The following is a 22,426-nucleotide window of genomic DNA, read 5'->3' as shown; positions in this document are numbered from 1 at the left end:
ACAGAAATGCCACAAATTATTACCTGAAATCAGAAATTCTAGAAATTGAAGATTCTGAGATGAGATACTGAAGTCTTAATAGTGATGGTGTGCTTGCTTCTCTTTCAGTCAGGCTTTTGGGTTCAGATATGACAGGCTCTGGGGTTAAAATAAGGTTTGAATCATTACTTGTGTCAAACCATATTCCATTAACCTTGCAAGTCAAATACATTTGATTCTTTAATAAAAAAACAAAAAAGGATAAAATAGATGGTAGAATAAAAGATATTTGTAGAAAGAAGATACAGATGGAATGATCTGGATGTTTAGAGAATAGCCTTTTCAATAAAATATATATACACTAAACTTCAAATTGTAAAATAATGAAGTGATGCCTTTCTTGTTACACTGTATAAAAAGAATTTCAAAACTGCCATTGCAAAAAGACATAATTTTGCTTGATTTCTGGTGTAAAGCTGTTTATATTTCAATTTTAACTTCAAGTTGCCTTGTCAGTGGGACTGTGTTTGATCACAAAAACCAAATATTTATTACAGATGCATCTGTGTCAGCAATTTAAAAATAAATAAGTGAAGGTGACACTACAGGAGAGGCTGAAGCTCGTATAATCTGCACTGGAAATTTATTTATTAGCTTGCTGCCAAGTGAAGAAAAAAACTCAGACTGCATATGATGTATTATTTATTGATTTTAGTCACATATATATCAAGCACTTTTTTCTCACAAGGCAAGATACTAAGTAGTCCTGGACATACAAAGTGATGACAAAGTTCATAACAGTTTCTGCCGTTAAGGACTTAATCAAAATAACAAATAATATTTATTAAGCAATATTTTATGCCAAGGTGAAGTACCAATAAAAAAGTACACACTAATGGGTTCAAATAAATCTGGGGGGAAAAAGTTACCAATTAAATGAGGTAATATATGCAAAGCTCTTAGAATAATGCTTGGCCTGTGACAGGCACTCAAAAAATGTAAATCATGACCCTCTTCCCCAGCCAGAAGCCCTAGGGTTCAGATTCCAGTACTGTAGCCCTTAAAACCTTGTGCATTTAAAAGAGGTGGAGACAGGGCATTTATCATAATCCGAACTTTAAATACAAGATAAATTCTAGTTAAAAAGAGTCTTTGAATCCTAGAACATGTTCTGAAAGTGACCAGAGACCATAAAGGAAGCTTATCTGCTCAGCTTTCTGCAATCACTGCTATTAGATGCAGTTCCCCAAACCCGTGTATTTGAGCCTTCGTTCTACTTTCCACTGCTTCGTATATTGTAGGTAGTTCAGAGCTAAGTTTAAAAACTTGCAAAACGTAGGGTGTGGTTCACATTGTACTTGATAAGTTGGGTGGGGAGAGGAAGTCTGCAGATGATAAAGAAAATTGAAAAAAGCCTGCCTCAGCACACATCTTTCGCTTTCTGCAGTTCGAGTTACATGAGTTTCCAGGAAGGAAATAACTAATTTTAAAACACCAAAGAATCTGGAATTAAGAGCTAGGCTACTCTAGCTCAGCGCTTAACTTCCCACAAGTAACATCTCTGAACCTCATTTCTCTCCCAACACAGGAATAAATGTTATGTCTCAGAGAACTGTCTTGATGATAATCAAAAAACAAGTGAAAGCACATTGTACCCCATGAAAGCATCATATAAAACGAGCTCCTTGAAAAACGGCGAGAAATTAGGTGTGTACCTCCATGGACTCAAGCCCACATTTCCCTCCAGAAGGCAAATACAGAAAGAAAATCCTTTGATCCAATATTCGACTCTGTCTCTAGGCTTTACTGGCTTTGACAACGGAAAGGTAACCCCTTTCTGTCAGCTTCTCTCTCAGTCTGGAGACGTTTCTAATTCCAGCCACACTACTGAAAGTTCTGCTAGGTAGTCTTAAAAACCCCTTTCACCTATTTGTGCCCATTCATCTACTAAACAGGAACACTACAGTCTGTTTGAAAGAGCACACTGGAAAGCATTCAACGTGGTGAGAAAGGCTTAACAAGGCCCCGAACACTACGCCATGCACCACAATTTGAAATTCTAGGTACCCTCTTTTATGCACTCCACTCGTTCAGTAACATTTTCAACGCCTCTCTGCCAGGTCGCTCGGTTAGTTTTTGACGAAAGTCAAGGCAGGAAATATATTACCTCATATTACTGAGAACAGGAGGCTCAGGAAGTCTAAATACAAGGACACCGGGCTACCGGAAGCCAGGTTCCTAACCCAGGTTCCTAACGCCTGGATCATTTACAAGGAAAGAACTCCCTACTGCTGCTGCTAAGTCGCTTCAGTCGTGTCCGACTCTGTGCGACCCCATAGACGGCAGCCCACCAGGCTCCCCCGTCCCTGGGATTCTCCAGGCAAGAACACTGAGTGGGCTGCCATTTCCTTCTCCAATGCGTGAAAGTGAAGTCGCTCAGTCGTGTCCGACTCTTAGCGACCCCGTGGACTGCAGCCTACTAGGCTCCTCCGCCCATGGGATTTTCCAGGCAAGAGTACTGGAGTGGGTTGCCATTGCCTTCTCCGAAGAACTCCCTAGTTTTTCTTTAAAAACACAAAACTGAAAAGCGCGGGGACCCGGGCGGGTGGAGGAGGGGCCAAGCCAAGAAGCCCCATCTATTTTCGGCGGGAGATTAGGGGCGGCGGAGGCATCAGCGCTCCAAAAACCGAGTTTGTCCATCTATTTCGCTGAGGGTCCAGACACAGCATCCCACCCGGGAGGTTGAGAAGTCGAACCCGCCTCCCCAATCTCTGCGTGGGGGTCAGCCGGCCTCCAGTTTCCATGACATGAGGTGCTAGGGGCCTGTCCGGCTAACCTGTCGCTCCCTGCGCAGAGGCGAGACCCCCAACCTCCCTTTTTTCCGCCACGGCGGCTGGCCGGCTCCTTCCATCCTTAGATCTGGGTGCCACTGGACAAGTTACCCTCCCAGCGCCCTGGGGTAGGAACGTCCGACTCCGCCGCTCTGGATCAGCTCTAGACTAGAGCCGCGCTGGCTATGTGGGTGTGTGGCCTCCGGGAGGTCCTAGAAAATCACCTATAAGGCCAGGGTGGGAGTCGGGCAAGAGAATTGTGGGGGAGGGGCGCAACCTTAGCCGCCATTTTGTCCTCGCTCCACTTCCGTCTTCTCTCCCCGGCTCCCGCGGCCGGACCCCTCCCCGAAGGCGCTGCGCTCTAGTTCCCGGGGTTCCGCATGGGCAGGATTGCGGGTCGCGCTACTGTTATTGGCTGGTTCCAGATTGGCCCGCCCCGCTTCCTCCCTCTCCTTCCGTCCCTCCCGCCTGAGCTTTCTGGGGACGCATGCGCAGCGGCAGACGCGCCCTTCCTCCCCACCGCAGCCCTCCGCCAGGGGTGACTGAGGACTCCCGCGCGCGGGCTCCGTCGGCCCCACCCTCCCTTTCCCCGGGGCCATTCGGAGAGCGGGGGCGAGAATGAAAGTTCCAGAACGCTGCGGTGAGTGCGTCATCGGGAGGCGGGGCGGGCTGCGGCCGGGAGAGGGAGGCCCGAGCGGTAGAACCGGGTTCTTCATTGGGTCTTGCGGAGGTGGCCGCGCCCCCATTGGCTGAGGGAGATATGATGGGCACCGGCAGGGGTGGGCCCCTTCTGGAAGGTTCTGAGGCAGGGTATAAGAGACGGGGCGGAGGGCGGAAACCGGTCTCATTGGACGCACCGGCAGCATCCTAGGTTGCTGACTTCTCCAGCAGAGCTGGGCTTACGCTTTTGGTAAGTAAGGCCTACATATTTCAGCCTTCGATGGTTTGTCGGGAGCATATAGGTCTCTGCAGGCTGCATGGGTTTGCGGCCGCCTGCGGCTTTCTGAACATCTCAGGCAGGGGGTGGTGTGGCAATTATTTTGCCTGGATTGGGGGGCTTTGTTGAGGGGAAGCGGCAGCCCAGGGGTCCAATCGCGACCGAGGAGCGGGGCACGGAGGGAAGGCGGCGTGGGAGGCCAAGCGGTGAGAAAGGGGCTGCACTCGTCTACAGGGCGTGGAGCCAGCGGCTTAAGAGTCGGCGGCTCTGTTTCCTTCTTATAAGACCCAGTGTTCTTAAAAGAGGAAGTCGTCATTGGCGCGGCTCCAAGATGGGGGAGGGGGCTTCAGGGCATTTGCAGGCCTTGCGGCTTTGAGTACGGGTAGGGGGCAGGGCTCAGGTTCAGCCCGGGGCACGGGACCACGTGTTCAGCTGTGCCGCAGAACAGACCCTCCTTGCCGGTTTTTCTGTCTGCGGCGGCCTCCGCGGTTGGCAAGGCAACCTTACTGCAGCGCTTTACACGCTTGCTGTGATCCTCCCACGTGATTAATTCCGACAAGGGCAGAGTTGGGTGAGGTGCTAAGTAGAATTTTCAGAGTGGTCGTACCAGTTTGCGTTGACTTGGTAAATGTCTTGGTGTTTAATCCGTTTTTTTACCCCCCCCCCCCCTTATCCCCCTTTAGCAACCATGTCTAAAGGACCTGCAGTTGGCATTGATCTTGGCACCACCTATTCTTGTGTGGGTGTCTTTCAGCACGGAAAGGTGGAAATAATTGCCAATGATCAGGGGAACCGAACCACCCCAAGCTATGTCGCCTTTACTGATACCGAACGATTGATCGGTGATGCTGCCAAGAACCAAGTCGCAATGAATCCCACCAACACGGTTTTTGGTAAGCCTTAATTGTATTGTGAATTTGAGGGATTTAGGCAGTGTGCCATTTGAGAAGCTGTTAAGTGTGAGGCGGCCATGAAATCCTTGAGAATAAGAAAAGAAAAACCTGTAGGAAACTTAATTATCCTTTCAAAATCTGATTGTAGTATCATGGTTATTCAGAAGTTGAATCCATTTAATTGTATGAACTTGCATTGACAGTATTTAGTCAGTAGGATGGTGGGTTTAAGTTCTTAGTGAAAAGATGATGTATAATGAAATCCAAGGTAACAGTGTTTGATATCTTTGATAGATGCCAAACGACTTATTGGACGAAGATTTGATGATGCTGTTGTCCAGTCTGATATGAAACATTGGCCCTTCATGGTGGTGAATGATGCTGGCAGGCCTAAGGTTCAAGTAGAATACAAGGGAGAGACAAAGAGTTTTTACCCAGAGGAGGTGTCATCCATGGTCCTGACAAAGATGAAGGAAATCGCAGAAGCCTACCTTGGGAAGGTGAGCACCATAGTGCAGGAGGATGTGGAAGTTACCAGATTTCTTGGTAATGTGGGGTTCTGGCTGACTCAAGGGTGAGTAGTAAAACTAGAATGATGAAGATGTATTTTTGCATATCCAACTTGTTTTAATCTTTTTTCTTACTAGACGGTTACCAACGCTGTTGTCACAGTACCTGCCTATTTTAATGACTCTCAGCGTCAGGCTACCAAAGATGCTGGAACTATTGCTGGTCTCAATGTACTTCGAATCATCAATGAGCCAACTGCTGCTGCTATTGCCTATGGCTTAGACAAAAAGGTACATACATGTTTTATATATGTCTGAGTCAAAACTGATTTATCACAAACAGATGAAAATAAATGATTTGTATTTTAACTTGCAGGTTGGAGCAGAAAGAAATGTGCTGATCTTTGATTTAGGTGGTGGCACTTTTGATGTGTCAATCCTCACTATTGAGGATGGAATCTTTGAGGTCAAGTCTACAGCTGGAGATACTCACTTGGGTGGAGAAGACTTTGACAACCGCATGGTCAACCATTTTATTGCAGAGTTCAAGCGTAAACACAAGAAGGATATCAGTGAAAACAAGAGGGCTGTCCGTCGCCTCCGTACTGCTTGTGAGCGTGCTAAGCGCACTCTCTCTTCCAGCACCCAGGCCAGTATTGAGATTGATTCCCTCTATGAAGGAATCGACTTCTATACCTCTATTACCCGTGCCCGATTTGAAGAATTGAATGCTGACTTGTTCCGTGGCACCCTGGACCCTGTGGAGAAAGCCCTTAGGGATGCCAAACTGGACAAGTCTCAGATTCATGATATTGTCTTGGTTGGTGGCTCAACCCGCATCCCCAAGATTCAGAAACTTCTCCAGGACTTCTTCAACGGGAAAGAACTGAATAAGAGCATCAACCCTGATGAGGCTGTTGCATATGGTGCAGGTAATCTCTTTAGTTATACAGCAGTTAGGAGGCCTAAGCTAAATTTCGCTGTGATGAATGATTTTTAAACATTCGTAGTTTCCACCAAAAGCTTTAGCTAATGATGGCAAAACTTCCTTGGATGTCTGAGCGATTGAGAATTGTTGGTAAGATAATGAGTTAAACTGTGGTTTTCTTTAAAAAATAATTTTCTTTTTAATGTAGCTGTCCAGGCAGCCATTTTGTCTGGAGACAAATCTGAAAATGTTCAAGACTTGCTGCTGTTGGATGTCACTCCTCTTTCCCTTGGAATTGAAACTGCTGGTGGAGTCATGACTGTCCTCATCAAGCGCAATACCACCATTCCTACCAAGCAGACGCAGACTTTCACCACTTACTCTGACAACCAGCCTGGTGTGCTTATTCAGGTAAGCTGGCTCAGTTTGAGCTGCTGTAAAATTGGGCAGGATTTGTTCTGCTGTGATGATGGATTCTAAAACCATTCGTAGTTTCCACCAGAAATCCTGTGTTGGCCAACTCCTTCCTTGGATGTCTGAGCGATCAGTCTTGCCTAATCAAGCTTATCTAAATTTAAGCTAGCAGAGAAACCCTGAGTTTTCCCCTCTGTTTTTGTAGAATTTCTGTAATATTGAATGTAATTTCTATAGGTTTATGAAGGTGAGCGTGCCATGACCAAGGATAACAACCTGCTTGGCAAGTTTGAACTCACAGGCATACCTCCTGCCCCCCGTGGTGTTCCTCAGATTGAAGTCACTTTTGATATTGATGCCAATGGCATCCTCAATGTTTCTGCTGTGGATAAGAGCACAGGAAAAGAGAACAAGATTACCATCACTAATGACAAGGGTGAGTTTGGGCTACATGTTGTGTATAGTGAGATCTAATTTTTTAAGAGGTTGGAGTTTGAGTTTTACTTTCCAAGTGTTTCATCTTCCCTAAGAGCATTTAGCCAAGAGATCACACTTAATCACTAAATGGAGTTGCAGGGTAATTGTTTATTCTTGCATAAAAGGTTGCACCTAAAACACTGATTCATCTTACAGGCCGCTTGAGCAAGGAAGACATTGAACGCATGGTTCAAGAAGCAGAGAAGTATAAAGCTGAAGATGAGAAGCAGCGGGATAAGGTGTCCTCAAAGAATTCACTTGAATCCTATGCCTTCAACATGAAAGCTACTGTTGAGGATGAGAAACTTCAGGGCAAGATTAATGATGAAGACAAACAGAAGATTCTTGACAAGTGTAATGAAATAATCAACTGGCTGGATAAGAACCAGGTTTGTAATTATTGCTATAAACTTCAGGGTACGGGGTTTTGTGTGTAACAGGCTTTAGCAAAAACTTAGGTTTGTTTTTTAAATTGAGGTCACAATGATGAATGGTCCAAAACATTCGCGGTTTCCACCAGAACCCTAGATGTTGGCAGTTCCTTCCTTGGATGTCTGAGTGACCCAAGACCTCCAGTGTAACATAAATGCTGTTTATAGTGTCAGGTTGATTGCATCAAAGTTAACCTTCCATTTAAAGAATTTATGGTAATAGAATGTTTTTTATTTCTCTTTAGACTGCAGAGAAGGAAGAATTTGAACATCAGCAGAAGGAGCTGGAAAAAGTCTGCAACCCCATCATTACCAAGCTGTACCAGAGTGCAGGAGGCATGCCTGGGGGAATGCCAGGAGGAATGCCTGGGGGCTTCCCTGGAGGTGGAGCTCCTCCATCAGGTGGTGCCTCCTCTGGGCCCACCATTGAAGAGGTTGATTAAGCCAGCCTAGCATAGATTTAGCATTGTTCCACACAAAACATGGAAGGACCCAAATTGTAGCAAATCCCGTGGCAGTTATGAAGTTGAGCTGCTATAGTAAATAAACTGGGCATTCTTGATACTTGAACATGGAATGTGTGCACATGGAAAAACATTGCACTTTACAAACACTGTATTGTAAGTGGAAAAATGCAATGTCTTAAATAAAACTGTATTTAAAATTGGCACCATAAAATTGTCTGGCTCTGCTTACAAGGGTAGTAAGTGTTTGGGTTTGGAAATTATTTCTCTGGCTAAATATTATAATAGTATTTTAGTTGTCAGATTGTTCAATCTAAGTGAATGCTTAAAGGCTTTGAATTAAGGCAAAGTGGAAAAACATTTCCATCACTATACTCTTGACATAGTGCTAAGTCTGTTACTACTGATATAGTGGGTTGGGAATAGGTATCAAATATTCAGTAAATCTTGTGGTTGACTGAAACAGTTCAGAAGACATGGAGGCAAAAATTGGGCAAGGAAATGGATAACAGGTCACAATCTGTGCAACTAGACCATCTTACTGTGAATCCCTGTTAATCCCCTGGCAGAGGCTTTTCTGTTTCCTAACTTGAGGCTTAGTAGTTGGGTGTTATGAAGCTGGCTGTTAAGGTTGGCATAGTGAGGGCCTTTGCCCATCATGTAATTAAGTTTGAGGAACTGGACATCTAATTCTGATTTCATTTTAAATCATAGCCAACGTTAACTCAGGAACTTGAGAGGCAGAAGTGGACTCTGAATAGTTGTAATTCTCAAGCCTAATTGCACTGGACTGCCTTTAGGTAAGCTTTCTTGGGAACAAAGACCTCAGTATACCTTGGCTGTTTAACCTTGAGTTGACAGAATCAAAGGAATGTTGGGCTATGGGTCAGAGGTCTTGCATCTGGCAATGTGAATCCTGTAAAGTCATCTTTGTGAGATGATAACATGTGTTCCACATTTGCAACCCCATGGACTAGGGGTCCTCTGTCCATGGGATTTTGCAGGCAAGAGTACTGTAGTGGGTTGACTTAAGTGCCCTTCTTAGAGTATCTGAACTGGCTCAGGGATGGAACCTGTGTCTTAGGTCTCCTGCATTGGCAGGTGGGTTCTAGCACCATCCATGTGCTCATGATTCCTGCTTAACACCGATCTGCCACCTAGTGGTCATTAAGGAAAAACTAGGCCAGGAATGGTCTATAAAATCAGTTTAATCTCATAGCAGAGTGACCAAGGCAATGGCACCTCACTCCAGTACTGGCAATGGCACCTCACTCCAGTACTCTCTTGCCTGGAAAATCCCATGGACTGAGGAGCCTGGCAAGCTTCAGTCCATGGGGTCGCTGAGGGTGGGACACAACTGAGCGACTTCACTTTCACTTTTCATTTTCGTGCATTGGAGAAGGAAATGGCAATACACTCCAGTGTTCTTGCCTGGAGAATTCCAGGGACAGGGGAGCCTGTTGGGCTGCCGTCTATGGGGTCGCAGAGTCGGACAGTGAAGCGACAGTGTAGAGTGACCAGTAACCCCAGGCTGCTTCAGGTCTCTACTTTGTGTAGCTTTTGGTTCTTGCATGACCCAACCAACATAGATTGGATTTCAAAATAATGTTTCTGCATTAAGTAAACAGTTTTATTTTCAGGTTAGTGGGTATAGCTAGTAGGCTGTCATTGGTAAAACAGTTGGAAGTTTAGTAAGACAAAGAATTCAGTAAAACATAACAGTGCCTTGGCTATCTTGTGACTTAGGTGTTTGACATTGCTCCAGGAAGTTTTGAGCCAGCAGTGAAAGTCGTTTTTTCATCAGGTCAAGAAGGTGACCAGGTGCAAACCCTGTGGAGCATTTTTGGATTTTTGGTTTGGTTTTCTTTTTTGAGACCAATGAATACTTTTGTATGTGATCTTGGTGAGAAAATTTGAGATGAAATGTAATAGTGAAACACAGGACCTAGCACAATGAAAGGTTATTGATGGTAGCCATTACTACAAGTTGAACAAAATACATGTTTCTTCAATGAGACTGAAGTAAAATGCACTATTTCCTTGACACAGATGGAAATAATGCATTGCAGGGCTTGTATAATAGGGTTTGGCAGAAGTTAGGGATTAACTATTTGCTAGTTAACTGATTTTTCTGTATTTAAGTCTGAAAAGAATGCATATGAGGACTCGTGAGAAGTTAAGAGAGGTAGAGTAAACTGAGTGAGGAGAGCCAGTCAGGCATTTAAGTATTGGGTAGACTTGATTCTAGAACTCTGCTCTTGCATACCAGTGTAGCGGCACAGGCTCATCTCAGTGTAGAGCTGGGCTTCACATTTACTGAGGAATTTTTTTTTTTTAAAGCAAGGGAGTTTGTAATCTGAGAAAAGTTGGAGCTATATACCTAGGTGGCACTAGTAATCTGCCTGCCAGTGCAGGCGATGGAGAGATGCAGGTTTGATCTCTGGGTCAGGAATGTCTGGAGGAAGGCATGGCAACCCACTCCAGTATTTTTGCTGGGAGAATCTGACATGCTACAGTCTTGTAGGGTTGCAAAAAGATAGCACTGAATAGACTTGGGATGCACTTAATGATTTTGGTCCCAATGTTCATCAGATACTTAAAAAGTTCACTGTTGGGTGTTTCCCCACTCACCCATCTTTGGTGTTCAAACTTGGAGACAACTTTTGCAGCAAGTTGAAGTAATTTGGGGTTTTGAGAAACCCAATGACTGAAGTCAATTTTTGTCTTTCACTTTTGCGATACTGTTTTTTAATTTGCTGTGGGCTAAGCCCTGACAGCAGTAGAGGCAGAAGCTGCTAAAGATGTGTTCCAGCCTTATAAACGTCTAGAGTAGCAGGAGAGAGACTGCCATGCACAAGATGAGGAAGGTTACAAGGCGGCATCCTTATTGTGGGAAGACACGAGCAATGTGTATGAATTAGGTTGTTTATCACAGCTTAGGAAAAAATGTGGAGAAGGCGGCCATAAGAACAGCATTTTTGCCATTCAGTTTAAATGAAGTTAAATGGTTTCCATTTAATCTTACCTTATTTGATTATCTTTTAACAACCATAGAACAACGGTTGGGTCGTCTGGCTGTGCATGTGTAAGTCTGCAGGATGACCAAAGCAACTTCTGTGTGGATTATTGTAATGTGGTTATAAAGAGTTATGCCTCTGGATGTCTGGCATTTAAATTTTGCACAGAGTGCCATTGACTTGGGAAGAGAGCAAAAAGTTCAGGGTCCCTCAATCTCCATGTCCACTTTTAAGAGTTACACCCTCATTTCAGCTGGACTTAATAACACTTAACAATGCTATGGTTGTGTTTAGAAATGTGTTTTTAGTACTCTAATTGAGTAACAGTAATTGTACTTCTAAACTATCAAAGAATAATTTTTGTCTTTAAAAGCCAAAGCCATATATTTATGCCCCAAAATATTAACTGCAGTCTTTGTGTACTTAAAATGTACTATAAAGAAAATGATGCCTGCAAATAATGCTTTGCTCCAACAATACTGGCTATTTGCTTCAACAGCGTTGCTGTACAATATACCTTCATAGAAAAAATAGCCTTTTCAATTCTATTAAGATGGAATGGAGTTGGTGAAGGAGAGAGAGTCGTGGCGTGCTGCAGTCCATGGGGTTGCAGAGTCAGACACTGCTGGGCAACTGAACGACAACCTGGTGGACTGGAGTGATTGGGACAGACTGGAAAGGTTGAGGGCTTTCCTTTCAGTAGTCTATGGATGGCTGTAAGGACATCTTTATCCACTAGATGGCGGTAGGCAACTTAGAAAATGACAGCTGAGGGAGGCTGCTGGAACATTTTCACTTAGGTTCCTGCTTTTTGTTCGTTTCACAAGTTGCCTAACTGGAAGCACAGCAAATGCTGAGGAAGGAAGTCCGCCTCAAATGTTCACATTCACATTCCAGGGAAAGCATTCCCAGCTGAGTAAGTTGAACAGGTGCCCTGATGAGGTGTATGGGTTTTAGTAGAGATTTTAGGGTAACTTGAGACAGGTAAGTCAGATACAGAGCTTTGAAATGTACAGGGATGCAGGGAAAAAAGGGGCGTTTCCATGGGAAGAGAAAATCGTCTCTCCTGATCCTTTCATGGTCCATTTTTCCAAGTTTAAACTGTTAACATTATTTCCTTCATCACCCTTGACTCTGACTCCTTAGACTCAGTACCTGTATGAAATGTTTGAATTCCTCACTAAACTCAAGCTCATGAATGAATGTAAGAATATCCACACACTGCTGTATAATGTCTGGCACATTATATAAGCATGTAATAGCAAATGAGAAGGGGTGGGGCAGGTACCCAAGAGGTGAGTGGTAGAATATGTTCTCTGAGCTTCATGATGGTTTGGTCATGGCTCTTGGAGTGGTGAGAGGCTGGCTGGGTTCAGGCTTCCTACAGATCTTTGCTACAGTTGCTCGTTGCAGAGTCGGGGAACCAAACTAGGGCTGCATGAGGTGACGAAATGATCGAGCCTGGAGCAGCTCTAGCCAAAGGAGACTTGGCAGTAACAGAGCTGTCAATCTTAAGCCTGAGGGACCACTTGCTCTCTTTAGATTGCCCCTGAGATCTGGGTGATACGGGGAGTGAGTGTGCTGAGCAGTATGAGGACAGTCAGGGCTTGCCAGAAGACTGAGGCCTGTCCTAATAAGCTGGGCTATCATTAATAGGATGCGGCCAACCCCAGGGCCCTAAGGAAAAGGCTGTGGATCTTCTTGACCTTGGATTAGACACAAAACAACAAGCAACCAAAGAAAACAGATATGTTGGACTTCATAAAAATTAAAAATGTGCTTAAAATGACACTATCAATATAGTGAAGAAAGGCAACCCGCAGAATTGGGGAAAATACTTGTGTGTGTATGTGCTCAGTTGCTTCAGTCATGTCTAACTGTGACCTGTGGGCTGTAGCCCACCAGGCTCCTCTGTCCATGGGATTCTCTAGGCAAGAATACTGGAGTGGGTTGCCATGCCCTCTTCCAGGGAATCTTCCCAACCCAGGAATTGAACCCATATCTCTGGCATCTCCTGTATCACAGGCAGGCTCTATTGTACCTAATAAAGTACTGCTATCCAAAATGTACTAAAAAAACTCTTGTAAACTCAAAAGAGAGAAACCAGTGTTTACAGGGGACAACTGATCTAAATAGGTGTCTCCAAAGAAGTTACACAAATAGCTAATAAGCACAGGGAAAGATGCTCAATATCATTAGTGATCAGAGAACTGGAAATCGAAACCTCAGTGAGAAGTTTAGACTCACTAGGATGTCTGGACAGGAACAGTTGGCAAGGATGTACAGGAATTGGAACCCTCATACACTGCTAATATGAATGTAAAATGCGGCAACCTGTTTGCAAAACAGTCTGGCAGTTCGCAAAACAGTCTGGCAGTTCCTCAAAAGTTAAACTTAGAATTTATTAACATATGACCCAGGCATTAAGAGTACCCAAGAGAAATTAAAATATACATCCACACAAGCACTTACACAGTATTACAATACCTCAAAAAAGACCATAACCCAAATGTCCTTCAACTAATGAATGGATAAATAAAACAGTATATCCACACAATGGAATATTACTCAGCTATAAGAAGGAATGAAGTATTGATACATGCTGTAACATAGATGATCCTTGATTATATGAAATGTCCAGAATAGGCAAATCTTTTGAGATAGGAAGTAGAAATAGGTGCTTTCATAATGCTGGGGGAAAGGACAGTTGGGGAGAGATGCAGAGTTACTGCAGACAGGTATGGGGTTTTGTTTTGGGATGATGAGATCATTCTAATAAGTTGTGGCAACAGTTGTATAATTCTATGAATATGTTAAAGTACTGAATTGCATACTTTAAATAGATAATTGTGTGGTACAAATATTACAGTATTTCAACAAAGCACTTAAAAATTTGGGAGGGGTTGGAAAAGAAGTTGCAGAGCTGGCTTCCACAAAGAGGGGAGAGAGGGAGGGAGGGAGAAAGAGGATGTATGTGAATATAAGATTTGTACTCTCAAGGAACCAAGTAATGTTGGCTGTGCGTTGCTTTTCCTTTTTATCTGCAGCTTCACTGACATAATTGTCATATAATAGGGGTGCAGTGTGTTGGTTTGATACTCATATTGTGAAGTGATTACCACAGTAAGGTTAGTTAGCACCTTCATCACTTCACATAATTGCCATTTCCTTTTTGTTTATGGTGAGAACATTTATGATTTACTCTCTTGAATGGACATGTGGACATGGGTTGGGGGGAAAGGTAGAGTAAGATGAATTGAGAGAGTAACATTGACATACACACTCAGTTCAGTCGCTCAGTCGTGTCCGACTCTTTGCGACCCCGTGGACTGCAGCACGCCAGGCCTCCCTGTCCATGGCCAACTCCCAGAGTTTACTTAAACTCATGTCCATCAAGTCAGTGATGCCATCCAGCCATCTCATCTTCTGTCGTCCCCTTCTCTTGCCTTCAGTCTCTCCCAGCATCAGGGTCTTTTCCAGTGAGTCAGTTCTTCGCATCAGGTGGCCAAAGTATTGGAGTTTCAGCTTCAGCATCAGTCCTTCGATGAATATTCAGGACTGATTTCCTTTAGGATGGACTGGTTGGATCTCCTTGCAGTCCAAGGGACTCTGAAGAGTCTTCTCCAACACCACAGTTCAGAACCATCAATTCTTTAGTGCTCAGCTTTCTTTATAGTCCAACTCTCACATCCATACATGATTACTGGAAAAACCATAGCTTTGACTAGATGGACCTTTGTTGGCAAAATAATGTCTCTGCTTTTTAATATGCTGTCTAGGTTGGTCATAGCTTTCCTTCCAAAGAGCAAGCATCTTTTAATTTCATGGCTGCAGTCACCGTCTGCAGTGATTTTGGAGCCCCCAAAAATAAAGTCTGTCACTGTTCCCATTGTTTCCCCATCTATTTGCCATGAAGTGATGGGATCAGATGCCATGATCTTAGTTTTCTGAAGATTGAGTTTTAAGCCAACTTTTTACTCTCTCACTTTCATCAAGAGGCTCGTTAGTTCTTCGCTTTCTGCCATAAGGGTGGTGTCATCTGCATATCTGAGATTATTGATATTTCTCCTGGCAATCTTGATTCCAGCTTGTGCTTCATCCAGCCCAGCGTTTCTCATGATGTACTCTGCATATAAGTTAAAAAAGCAGGGTGACAATATACAGCCTTGACAATATACAGCCTTGAAAGGAATATACATTCCTTTCCCTATTTGGAACCAGTCTGTTGTTCCATGTCCAGTTCTAACTGTTGCTTCCTGACCTGCATACAGATTTCTCAGGAGGCAGGTCAGGTGGTCTGGTATTCCCATCTCTTGAAGAATTTTCCACAGTTTGTTGTGATCCACACAGTCAAAGGCTTTGGCCTCGTCAATAAAGCAGATGTTTTTCTGAAACTCTTGCTTTTTCAATGATCCAACGGATATTGGCAATTTGATCTCTGGTTCCTCTGCTTTTTCTAAATCCAGCTTGAACATCTGGAAGTTCACGGTTCACGTCCTGTTGATGCCTGGTTTGGAGAATTTTGAGCATTACTTTGCTAGTGTGTGAGATGAGTGCAATTGTGTGGTAGTTTGAGCATTCTTTGGCATTGCCTTTCTTTGGGATTGGAATATATATATACTACCATGTATAAAATAGAAAGTTTCTCTATAGCACAGGGAGCTCAATTTAGGGCTCTGCAGTGACCTAGTAGGGAGGCTCAAGAGGGAGGGGATGTAGGTATATATATAGCTGATTTACTTCATTATACAGCAGAAACTAACAGTATTGTAAAGCAGTTATACTACAATTAAAAAAAACAGATTTACTCTCTTAGCAATTAAATATAGTCATGGGGCTGTACATTAGATCCTCGAACTTACTTATCTTGTGACTGAAAGTTAGACCCTTTTGCCATACTCTCCCATTTCCCCAGTGCCCTGTGCTGTTTTATTTTTTTGGCCACACCTGCGACATGTAGGATATTGGTTCCCTGACCAGTGATCAAACCCACACCCCCTGCAGCGGAAGTACAGAATCTTGACTGGTGGACCTGAGGACACCAAGGAAGTCCTGTGCTATTGTTTTCTAATGCCTACACTTCCCTTTGAGACATTGTGGACTCTCAAACCAAGCAGATACAGATTCCAAATCCAGGAGCTGAAACAGGTTGGTGGGCTGAAAGAAAGCAACCTGGCAGGCAAGTAACCACTTGAGAGACCCAGCAAATATTCACCAGAATCTTTTTGTTGATTTAGTGTTTCTTACGTGTCTGTCTGGGACCTGCTCTGCCGTTTACTGGGTTTGTGACCTTGGGCAAATTATTCTTTCTGAAACTGAGTATCTTTACCTATGAAATGGGGATTGTAGTCATCAACCATTAGGCTTGTTAGGAGGATTAAATGAGCCAGTGTATGTAGAGTGTTTAGCTCTGTGCCTGACTCATAGAGTAAGCGTTAGGACAGCTAGTATTATTAACTATTAGTTAGATAATATTAACATTTCCTAAGGCTGCCATAACAAAGTACCAAAAACTTAGGGGACTTCCCTGGTGGTCCAGTGGTTAAACACTTCACCTTCTAATGCAGGGTGTGCGGTGATTTGATTCCTGGTCAGGAGCTAAGATCCCGCATGCCTCATGGCCAAAAACCAAAAACATAAAACAGAAGCAATATTGTAACAAATAAAGACTTTAAAAATGGTCCACATCAAAAATCTGTAACTCTGCCTTTGGCACGCCGCTGAAGATCTTGGTGTCATCATGGGCCACTGCCCTGACCAGTATTACCAGTATTGTAAGAGCAAGCCATACCCAAAGTCTCACTTCTGCCAAGGTGTCCCTGATGCTGAGATGCATCTTTGACATGGTGCGGAAGAAGGGAAAACTGGATGAGTTCCCTCTCTGTGGCCACATGGGGTCAGATGAGTATGAGCAGCTCTCTTCCGAAGCCATGGAGGCTGCCCGTATTTGTGCCAACAAGTACAAAAAGTGGTGAAAAGGTGTGGCAAAGGTGGCTTTCACATCAACAAGGTGTTGTTTCCGCATCAACAAGGTGTTGTCCTGTCCTGGAGCTGACAGGCTCCAGACAGGTATGTGCGGTGCCTCTGGAAAGCCCCAGGGCACAGTGGCCAGGGTCCACGTTGGCCAAGTCACGATGTCCATCTGCACCAAGCTGCAGAACAAGAAGCATGTGATTGAGGCCCTCCACAGGGCCAAGTTCAAGTTCCCTGGATGTCAGAAGGTCCCCAGAAGTGGGGATCTTCAAAGTTTAATGTGGATAAATTTGGAAACGTGGTGGCCGAAGAGTGGTTCTTCCCCTGTGGCTGGGGGTCAGATACACGCCCAGCTGTGGTCCTCTGGACAGAGGGCAGGCCCTGTACGCATGAGAGCCTTGGACTGTCCCCTCCTTATTCATGCATGCCTAGCAATAAATCCTACTTCCCTGCCCCCCGAAACCCCTACAAAGTACCAAAAACTTAACAGAGATGTATTGGCACAGTTCTGGAGGCTAGCAGTTGGAAATCAAGGTGTTGGCTGTGCCATGCTCTCGAGTACTCAGGGAGGGAGTGGTCCGGCTCGTCCCTTCTGACTTTTGATGGCTGCCTGCATCCTTGGGCTTAAAGATGCATCAGTCCAGTCACGTGACTGTCTTCTCCCTGTATGTCTTCACGTCTTTTTCCCTCTGTGCATGTCTGCGTCCAAATTCTTTTTTTTTAAATAAGGACAGCAGTCATACTGGGTTAGGACCCACCATAGTGACCTCATTTTAACCAATTACCTCTATAATGACTGTTTCCAAACGAGGTCACATTCCGAGGTTGTGGGGATTAGGACTTTTAACCTTTTTTTTTTTTTTTAATTGGGGTGAAGGGGACACAATTCACCCCATGACAGTCACATTCCCGGTCATCACAGAAGAGGAATCCCCTCCCCAGCTTTTGCGCAAGAATAGAAAGTAAACCAGCTGAAATCTGAATACCTGTTCTTATGGGGGACCAACCAAAAGGCCTTTCTTTGCAGTCTTTTTCTCAGAAGCAGACACACACAGGAGGCCACCAGCTGTGGACAGGGTTCCCTTGTATCCTTTTACCCCTTGGTCCCTCTGGATTTTCCAACAATGCCTAATTCTATTATTTCCAGTGATTTCCCCGTGGGCAGCAGTTTATTTCTGTCATCAAGTCTCTGATGAAATCTTCAGCCATGAAATATTTAGTCCAATCCCAACAAATCGTGTATAGTGTTAACATGTCACAAGCTGCCCGTGGCCTGCATTATGTGGTAATTTGGAAGTGAGAGGAGTGATAATACAGGGCCGGGCTGCTTTTGTGAGCTCGCATTAATGCTGGAGCTGGTGATGTCAATTGACAGCCCATCGATTTGGACTAATAGTGCATGGAGGGGGCAGAGTTGGGGCGAGGTAGGGGATAAAGGATATTGACGGTCAGTCGCCAGGATCCCGGCAGCTTTTAATCTATTATTGCCCTCTTTTAATGCAACTTCCGTGTCAACTGCATTTACTTCCACCGGCTCTGCCCGCTGTGCTGAACTGTGAAGCCGGTGGGATGCCACCCCCAGAGTGGCCCAAAGTTCCCCGGTATTGATTCTTTGATACTCTGGGGTGTGAATTATAATTATTTCATTAAGCTCTTTAATGGGTATCAACTATGAACCTTCGCCAGCCCAGACTGGGGTGGCCAGGGCGAGGCCCGCATCATTAATCTGTGTTCATCTTGTTGCCACCAATTGTCCTGCCCTCAACCCTATTTTTTTCCTCCTATTATCGCGTCTATGGTTTTAGTGAGAAGCAGGTCGATCTACTGTCAGAGAGGAGCTGGGAAGGGGTGTTGCTGATTTGGGGAGGCTGGAGGGGAGGCCACGGTTGAGCAGATTACATTGTCGGCTATTCACACAGCGGAGCTAATCACTCGTCAGACCTCCTCTGCCCGGCTTTAGTCTGCCTGTGCAAGGAGGTGGTGCACGCCATCTCGGGACAAAGCAGCCACTTGCTTGTGTGGCTTTGAGTCTTGTTGTAGCTCAGGAAAATTACATGCCCTCACTGAAGTCGTTCATCAACCTTCCCTTCTGCTCTCAGGAAACTTCACCTCTAGTAGAGGTATCAATAAGTAAATAAGTAGCAACAAGACACTAGATCAGATCAGATCAGATCAGTCGCTCAGTCGTGTCCGACTCTTTGCGACCCCATGAATCGAAGCACGCCAGGCCTCCCTGTCCATCACCAACTCCCGGAGTTCACTCAGACTTACGTCCATCGAGTCAGTGATGCCATCCAGCCATCTCATCCTCTGTCGTCCCCTTCTCCTCCTGCCCCCAATCCCTCCCAGCATCAGAGTCTTTTCCAATGAGTCAACTCTTCGCGTGAGGTAGCCAAAGTACTGGAGTTTCAGCCTCAGCATCATTCCTTCCAAAGAAATCCTAGGGCTGATCTCCTTTAGAATGGACTGGTTGGATCTCCTTGCAGTCCAGGGGACTCTCAAGAGTCTTCTCCAACACCACAGTTCAAAAGCATCAATTCTTCGGCACTCAGCCTTCTTCATAGTCCAACTCTCACATCCATACATGACCACAGGAAAAACCATAGCCTTGACTAGACAAACCTTTGTTGGCAAAGTAATGTCTCTGCTTTTGAATATGCTATCTAGGTTGGTCATAACTTTCCTTCCAAGGAGCAAGAGTCTTTTAATTTCATGGCTGCAGTCACCATCTGCAGTGATTTTGGAGCCCAGAAAAATAAAGTCGGACACTGTTTCCACTGTTTCCCCATCTATGTCCCAAGACACTAATGATCCTTAAAAACAGGCAAAGTAGAAGAAGTTATGGCACACCACAGGAGGGGCCTTGACCCAGGCTTGGGGGTCAGGGAAGGCTTCCTGGAGGGGTAAAAGCCTAAAGTGAACCCGAAGAATAAGTCAGAGGTAGCCACAGGAAAGAGGCACGCTGGTCAGTGGAGCAGTATGTTGGAGAGGCCCCGGGATGAGAGAGAGTAGGTCCAAGAAAGGTGAGGACCTCATGTAGTAGAGTAAGACCATACTTTGTATGAGGTGGGGACAGGTCCCTCTCTCACCATGGTTCTTGTCTTCTACCTGCCTGTCATTGCTGATGAAGCTCATCAGGAGCTTGAGGAAGCTCAGATAGTCCCAGATGGTATTTCTCATCATTTTATCAGATGCTTTCTTATTTCTACCATACTTTCTTTTAGGCCAAGAGTGATTTTTATTTCAAGCCCTTATTTGGTTTATGTGGTGGTTTTAAAACATGTCTGCAGTTTTTTGGGTTTTTTTGAGGGCGGAGCACTCCTTTCATCAAGGTATGGAGTCTTAATTCTTCTCATGAATGCAGGCTGGCTATCCAGACTTCTAATGGATAGAAGGTAGGAGCAGGTAACTCTGAGTAACTTCCAAGTCTAGATTATTAAATTTCTGCTGCTTCTACCTGGTTTTCTGGACATTCACTGTAGACTCTTCAGCTGCCCTGTAGGAAGTCTGATCCTGAGTCCACCATGTGGAAAGCCCACTATGAGAGAAGCTTGAGGAGTCCCAGGTGTTGCATGGTCCTAGTCTGGGCACCAGACATGTGAGTTAAGCGGCCTTGGGAATGACTTGGCCCCAGCCATCAACCACTATATCTTCATTCAGAGAGCCCCTGAGTGAGAATTGGTCAGCTGAGCCCAGTCAACCATGTGCAAAATCAATGATTGCTATTGTTTTAAGCTACTGTTTTAGGGTGATCTGTTATGTGGTGATAATTGGAATAGTTAAACTTGGTTAAGTTTGTGTTTAAGTCTGATTACTATAGCTCCATGCTGCTACTGCTGCTAAGTCATGTCAGTCGTGTCCGACTCTGTGTGACCCCATAGACGGCAGCCCACCAGGCTTCCCTGTCCCTGGGATTCTCCAAGCAAGAACACTAGAGTGGGTTGCCATTTCCTTCTCCAGTGCATGAAAGTGAAAAGTGAAAGTGAAGTCGCTCAGTCGTGTCCAACTCTATCGACCCCATGGACTGCAGCCTACCAGGCTCCTCCGTCCATAGGATTTTCCAGGCAAAAGTACTGGAGTGGGGTGCCATTGCCTTAGCAAGTCTTCAAATCAGGCAGTTTGAGTTCCCCAACTTTGTTCTTCTTTGTCAAGTTTGTTTTGACTCTTTTAAATCTTTTTATTTTCCATGTATATTTTAAAAATCAACTAATTTCTTTTTTAAAAATTGTCTTCTTATAATTGGTATTTTAATGTTGTTGTTTAGCTGCTCAGTGGTCTTCAACTCTTTGCAACTCCATGGACTGTAGCCTGCCGGGCTCCTCTGTCCATGGGGATTTCTAGGAAGACTATTGGAGCAGTTTGCCATTTCCTTCTCCAGGGGATCTTGGTATTTTAATGATTAAAGTTTAAATTGGGTAAAGCTGATATCTAAACAATATTACTAAATACCAATCCATGAACATGCATGTCTTGCCATTTATTTAGGTCTTCTTTAATTTCTGTCAGCAATGTTTTGTAGTTTAGAATGAAGAAATCTTTTGCCTTTTGTTAAATTGATTTCTGTTTACATTTTTTAATGCTATTGTAAATAGAATAGTTTCAAAATTTCATTTTCCAATTAATTGCTTCTACTTTGCAAGAATACAGTGGAACTCAAATGTTGACCACATATTGTGTGATCTTGCTAAAATCACTTATTAATTCCAGTACTGGTTTTGCCAAGTTTCTTAAGTTTCTTAAGGTTTCTTTTTCATAAGCAATCATGTTATCTGCAAGGAAAGATGATTTATTTCTTCCTTTCCAGTATGAAAAGTTTACTTCTTTTTCTTTCCTTATTGCTTTGGCTGAGACCACCAATAAAATGTTGAATAGAATGGTGAGAGTGGACATCCTTTGCCTTGTTTCTGATCTTAGAAGGAAAGCACTTAATATTTCACCATTAAGTATGATACTAACTTTGAAGTGTTTTTTTTTTTTAGTTTTCTTTTATTTTTAATTGGAAGGTAATTACTTTACAGTGCTGTGATGGTTTCTGCCATATATCAACATGATTCAGCCATAGGTATACATATATCCCCTTTCTCTTGAGTCTCCCTCCCCATCCCTGGGTTGTCACGGAGCGCCAGATTGGGTTCCCTGTATCATACAGCAAATTCCCACTGGCTATCTATTTTACATATGGTAATATGTATGTTTCAATGTACTCTCTCAAATCATTCCACCCTCTTCTTCACCTGCCGTGTCCAAAAGCCTATCCTTTATGTCTGCTTCGCCTTTGCTGCCCTGCAAATAGGATCATCAGTACCATCTTTCTAGATAGCATATGTATGGTGTTAATATGCAATATTTATCTTTCTCTTTCTGACTTACTTCACTCTATATAATAGGCTCTAGGTTCATTCACTTCATTAGAATGAATTGACTCAAATGTGTTCCTTTTCATAGCTAAGTAACATTCCATTGTGTATATGTCCACTACTTCTTTATTCATTCATCTGTCAATGGACATCTAACTTTGGGTTTTTCATAGATATTCTTTAATGAATTGAGTTTTGGTATCATGCTTGTATTAA

At 44.1% G+C, this 22,426-nt stretch overlaps 1 protein-coding gene, 1 long non-coding RNA gene, 2 other non-coding genes and 1 pseudogene across 5 annotated transcripts in view; 4 read left to right on the top strand and 1 right to left on the bottom strand.

The window, feature by feature from the left end:
• Positions 1-3,161, bottom strand: part of LOC129628872 (uncharacterized) — a 36,490-nt gene extending 33,329 nt beyond the window's left edge. The window contains exons 1-2 of the long non-coding RNA XR_008702958.1: positions 3,035-3,161; positions 24-138 (exon numbers count right to left, since the gene is read on the bottom strand). This is a non-coding gene — a long non-coding RNA (uncharacterized LOC129628872). The remainder of the gene's footprint in view (positions 1-23; positions 139-3,034) is intronic.
• Positions 3,162-3,431: 270 nt separating this feature from the next.
• HSPA8 (heat shock protein family A (Hsp70) member 8) lies at positions 3,432-8,077 on the top strand. 2 transcript variants are annotated; one of them, XM_055548429.1, is made up of 9 exons: positions 3,432-3,450; positions 4,431-4,640; positions 4,935-5,140; positions 5,288-5,440; positions 5,526-6,081; positions 6,286-6,488; positions 6,729-6,927; positions 7,125-7,357; positions 7,645-8,077. In XM_055548429.1, the coding sequence occupies exons 2-9, from the start codon at positions 4,436-4,438 to the stop codon at positions 7,840-7,842; spliced, it is 1,953 nt and encodes a 650-aa protein (XP_055404404.1). In that variant the 5' UTR covers positions 3,432-3,450; positions 4,431-4,435; the 3' UTR covers positions 7,843-8,077. The 2 variants fall into 2 exon arrangements, with proteins under 2 accessions (XP_055404404.1, XP_055404405.1); XM_055548430.1 differs by lacking the exon at positions 3,432-3,450 and adding an exon at positions 3,581-3,720.
• LOC129629369 (small nucleolar RNA SNORD14) lies at positions 6,127-6,214 on the top strand. The gene has a single exon (XR_008703201.1). It is a non-coding gene; the product is annotated as a small nucleolar RNA SNORD14 (small nucleolar RNA).
• LOC129629371 (small nucleolar RNA SNORD14) lies at positions 7,447-7,530 on the top strand. Its single transcript, XR_008703203.1, has one exon. It is a non-coding gene; the product is annotated as a small nucleolar RNA SNORD14 (small nucleolar RNA).
• Positions 8,078-16,620: 8,543 nt separating the features above from the next.
• LOC129628586 (60S ribosomal protein L10-like) lies at positions 16,621-17,246 on the top strand (annotated as a pseudogene).
• Positions 17,247-22,426: the final 5,180 nt, after the last annotated feature.

The sequence above is a fragment of the Bubalus kerabau genome, chromosome 15 (genome assembly GCF_029407905.1).
Source record: "Bubalus kerabau isolate K-KA32 ecotype Philippines breed swamp buffalo chromosome 15, PCC_UOA_SB_1v2, whole genome shotgun sequence".
Classification (NCBI taxonomy): domain Eukaryota; kingdom Metazoa; phylum Chordata; class Mammalia; order Artiodactyla; family Bovidae; genus Bubalus; species Bubalus kerabau.
This window is presented reverse-complemented; position numbering and strand designations above follow the sequence as displayed.

Excerpts from the sequence above, each read along its gene's own strand:
- HSPA8 (XM_055548429.1), top strand. The coding sequence starts at position 4,436 with ATGTCTAAAGGACCTGCAGTTGGCATTGATCTTGGCACCACCTATTCT. Across the intron at positions 6,489-6,728 it reads AGCCTGGTGTGCTTATTCAG|GTTTATGAAGGTGAGCGTGC; the intron begins GTAAGCTGGCTC and ends TAATTTCTATAG. Across the intron at positions 6,928-7,124 it reads TACCATCACTAATGACAAGG|GCCGCTTGAGCAAGGAAGAC; the intron begins GTGAGTTTGGGC and ends TTCATCTTACAG.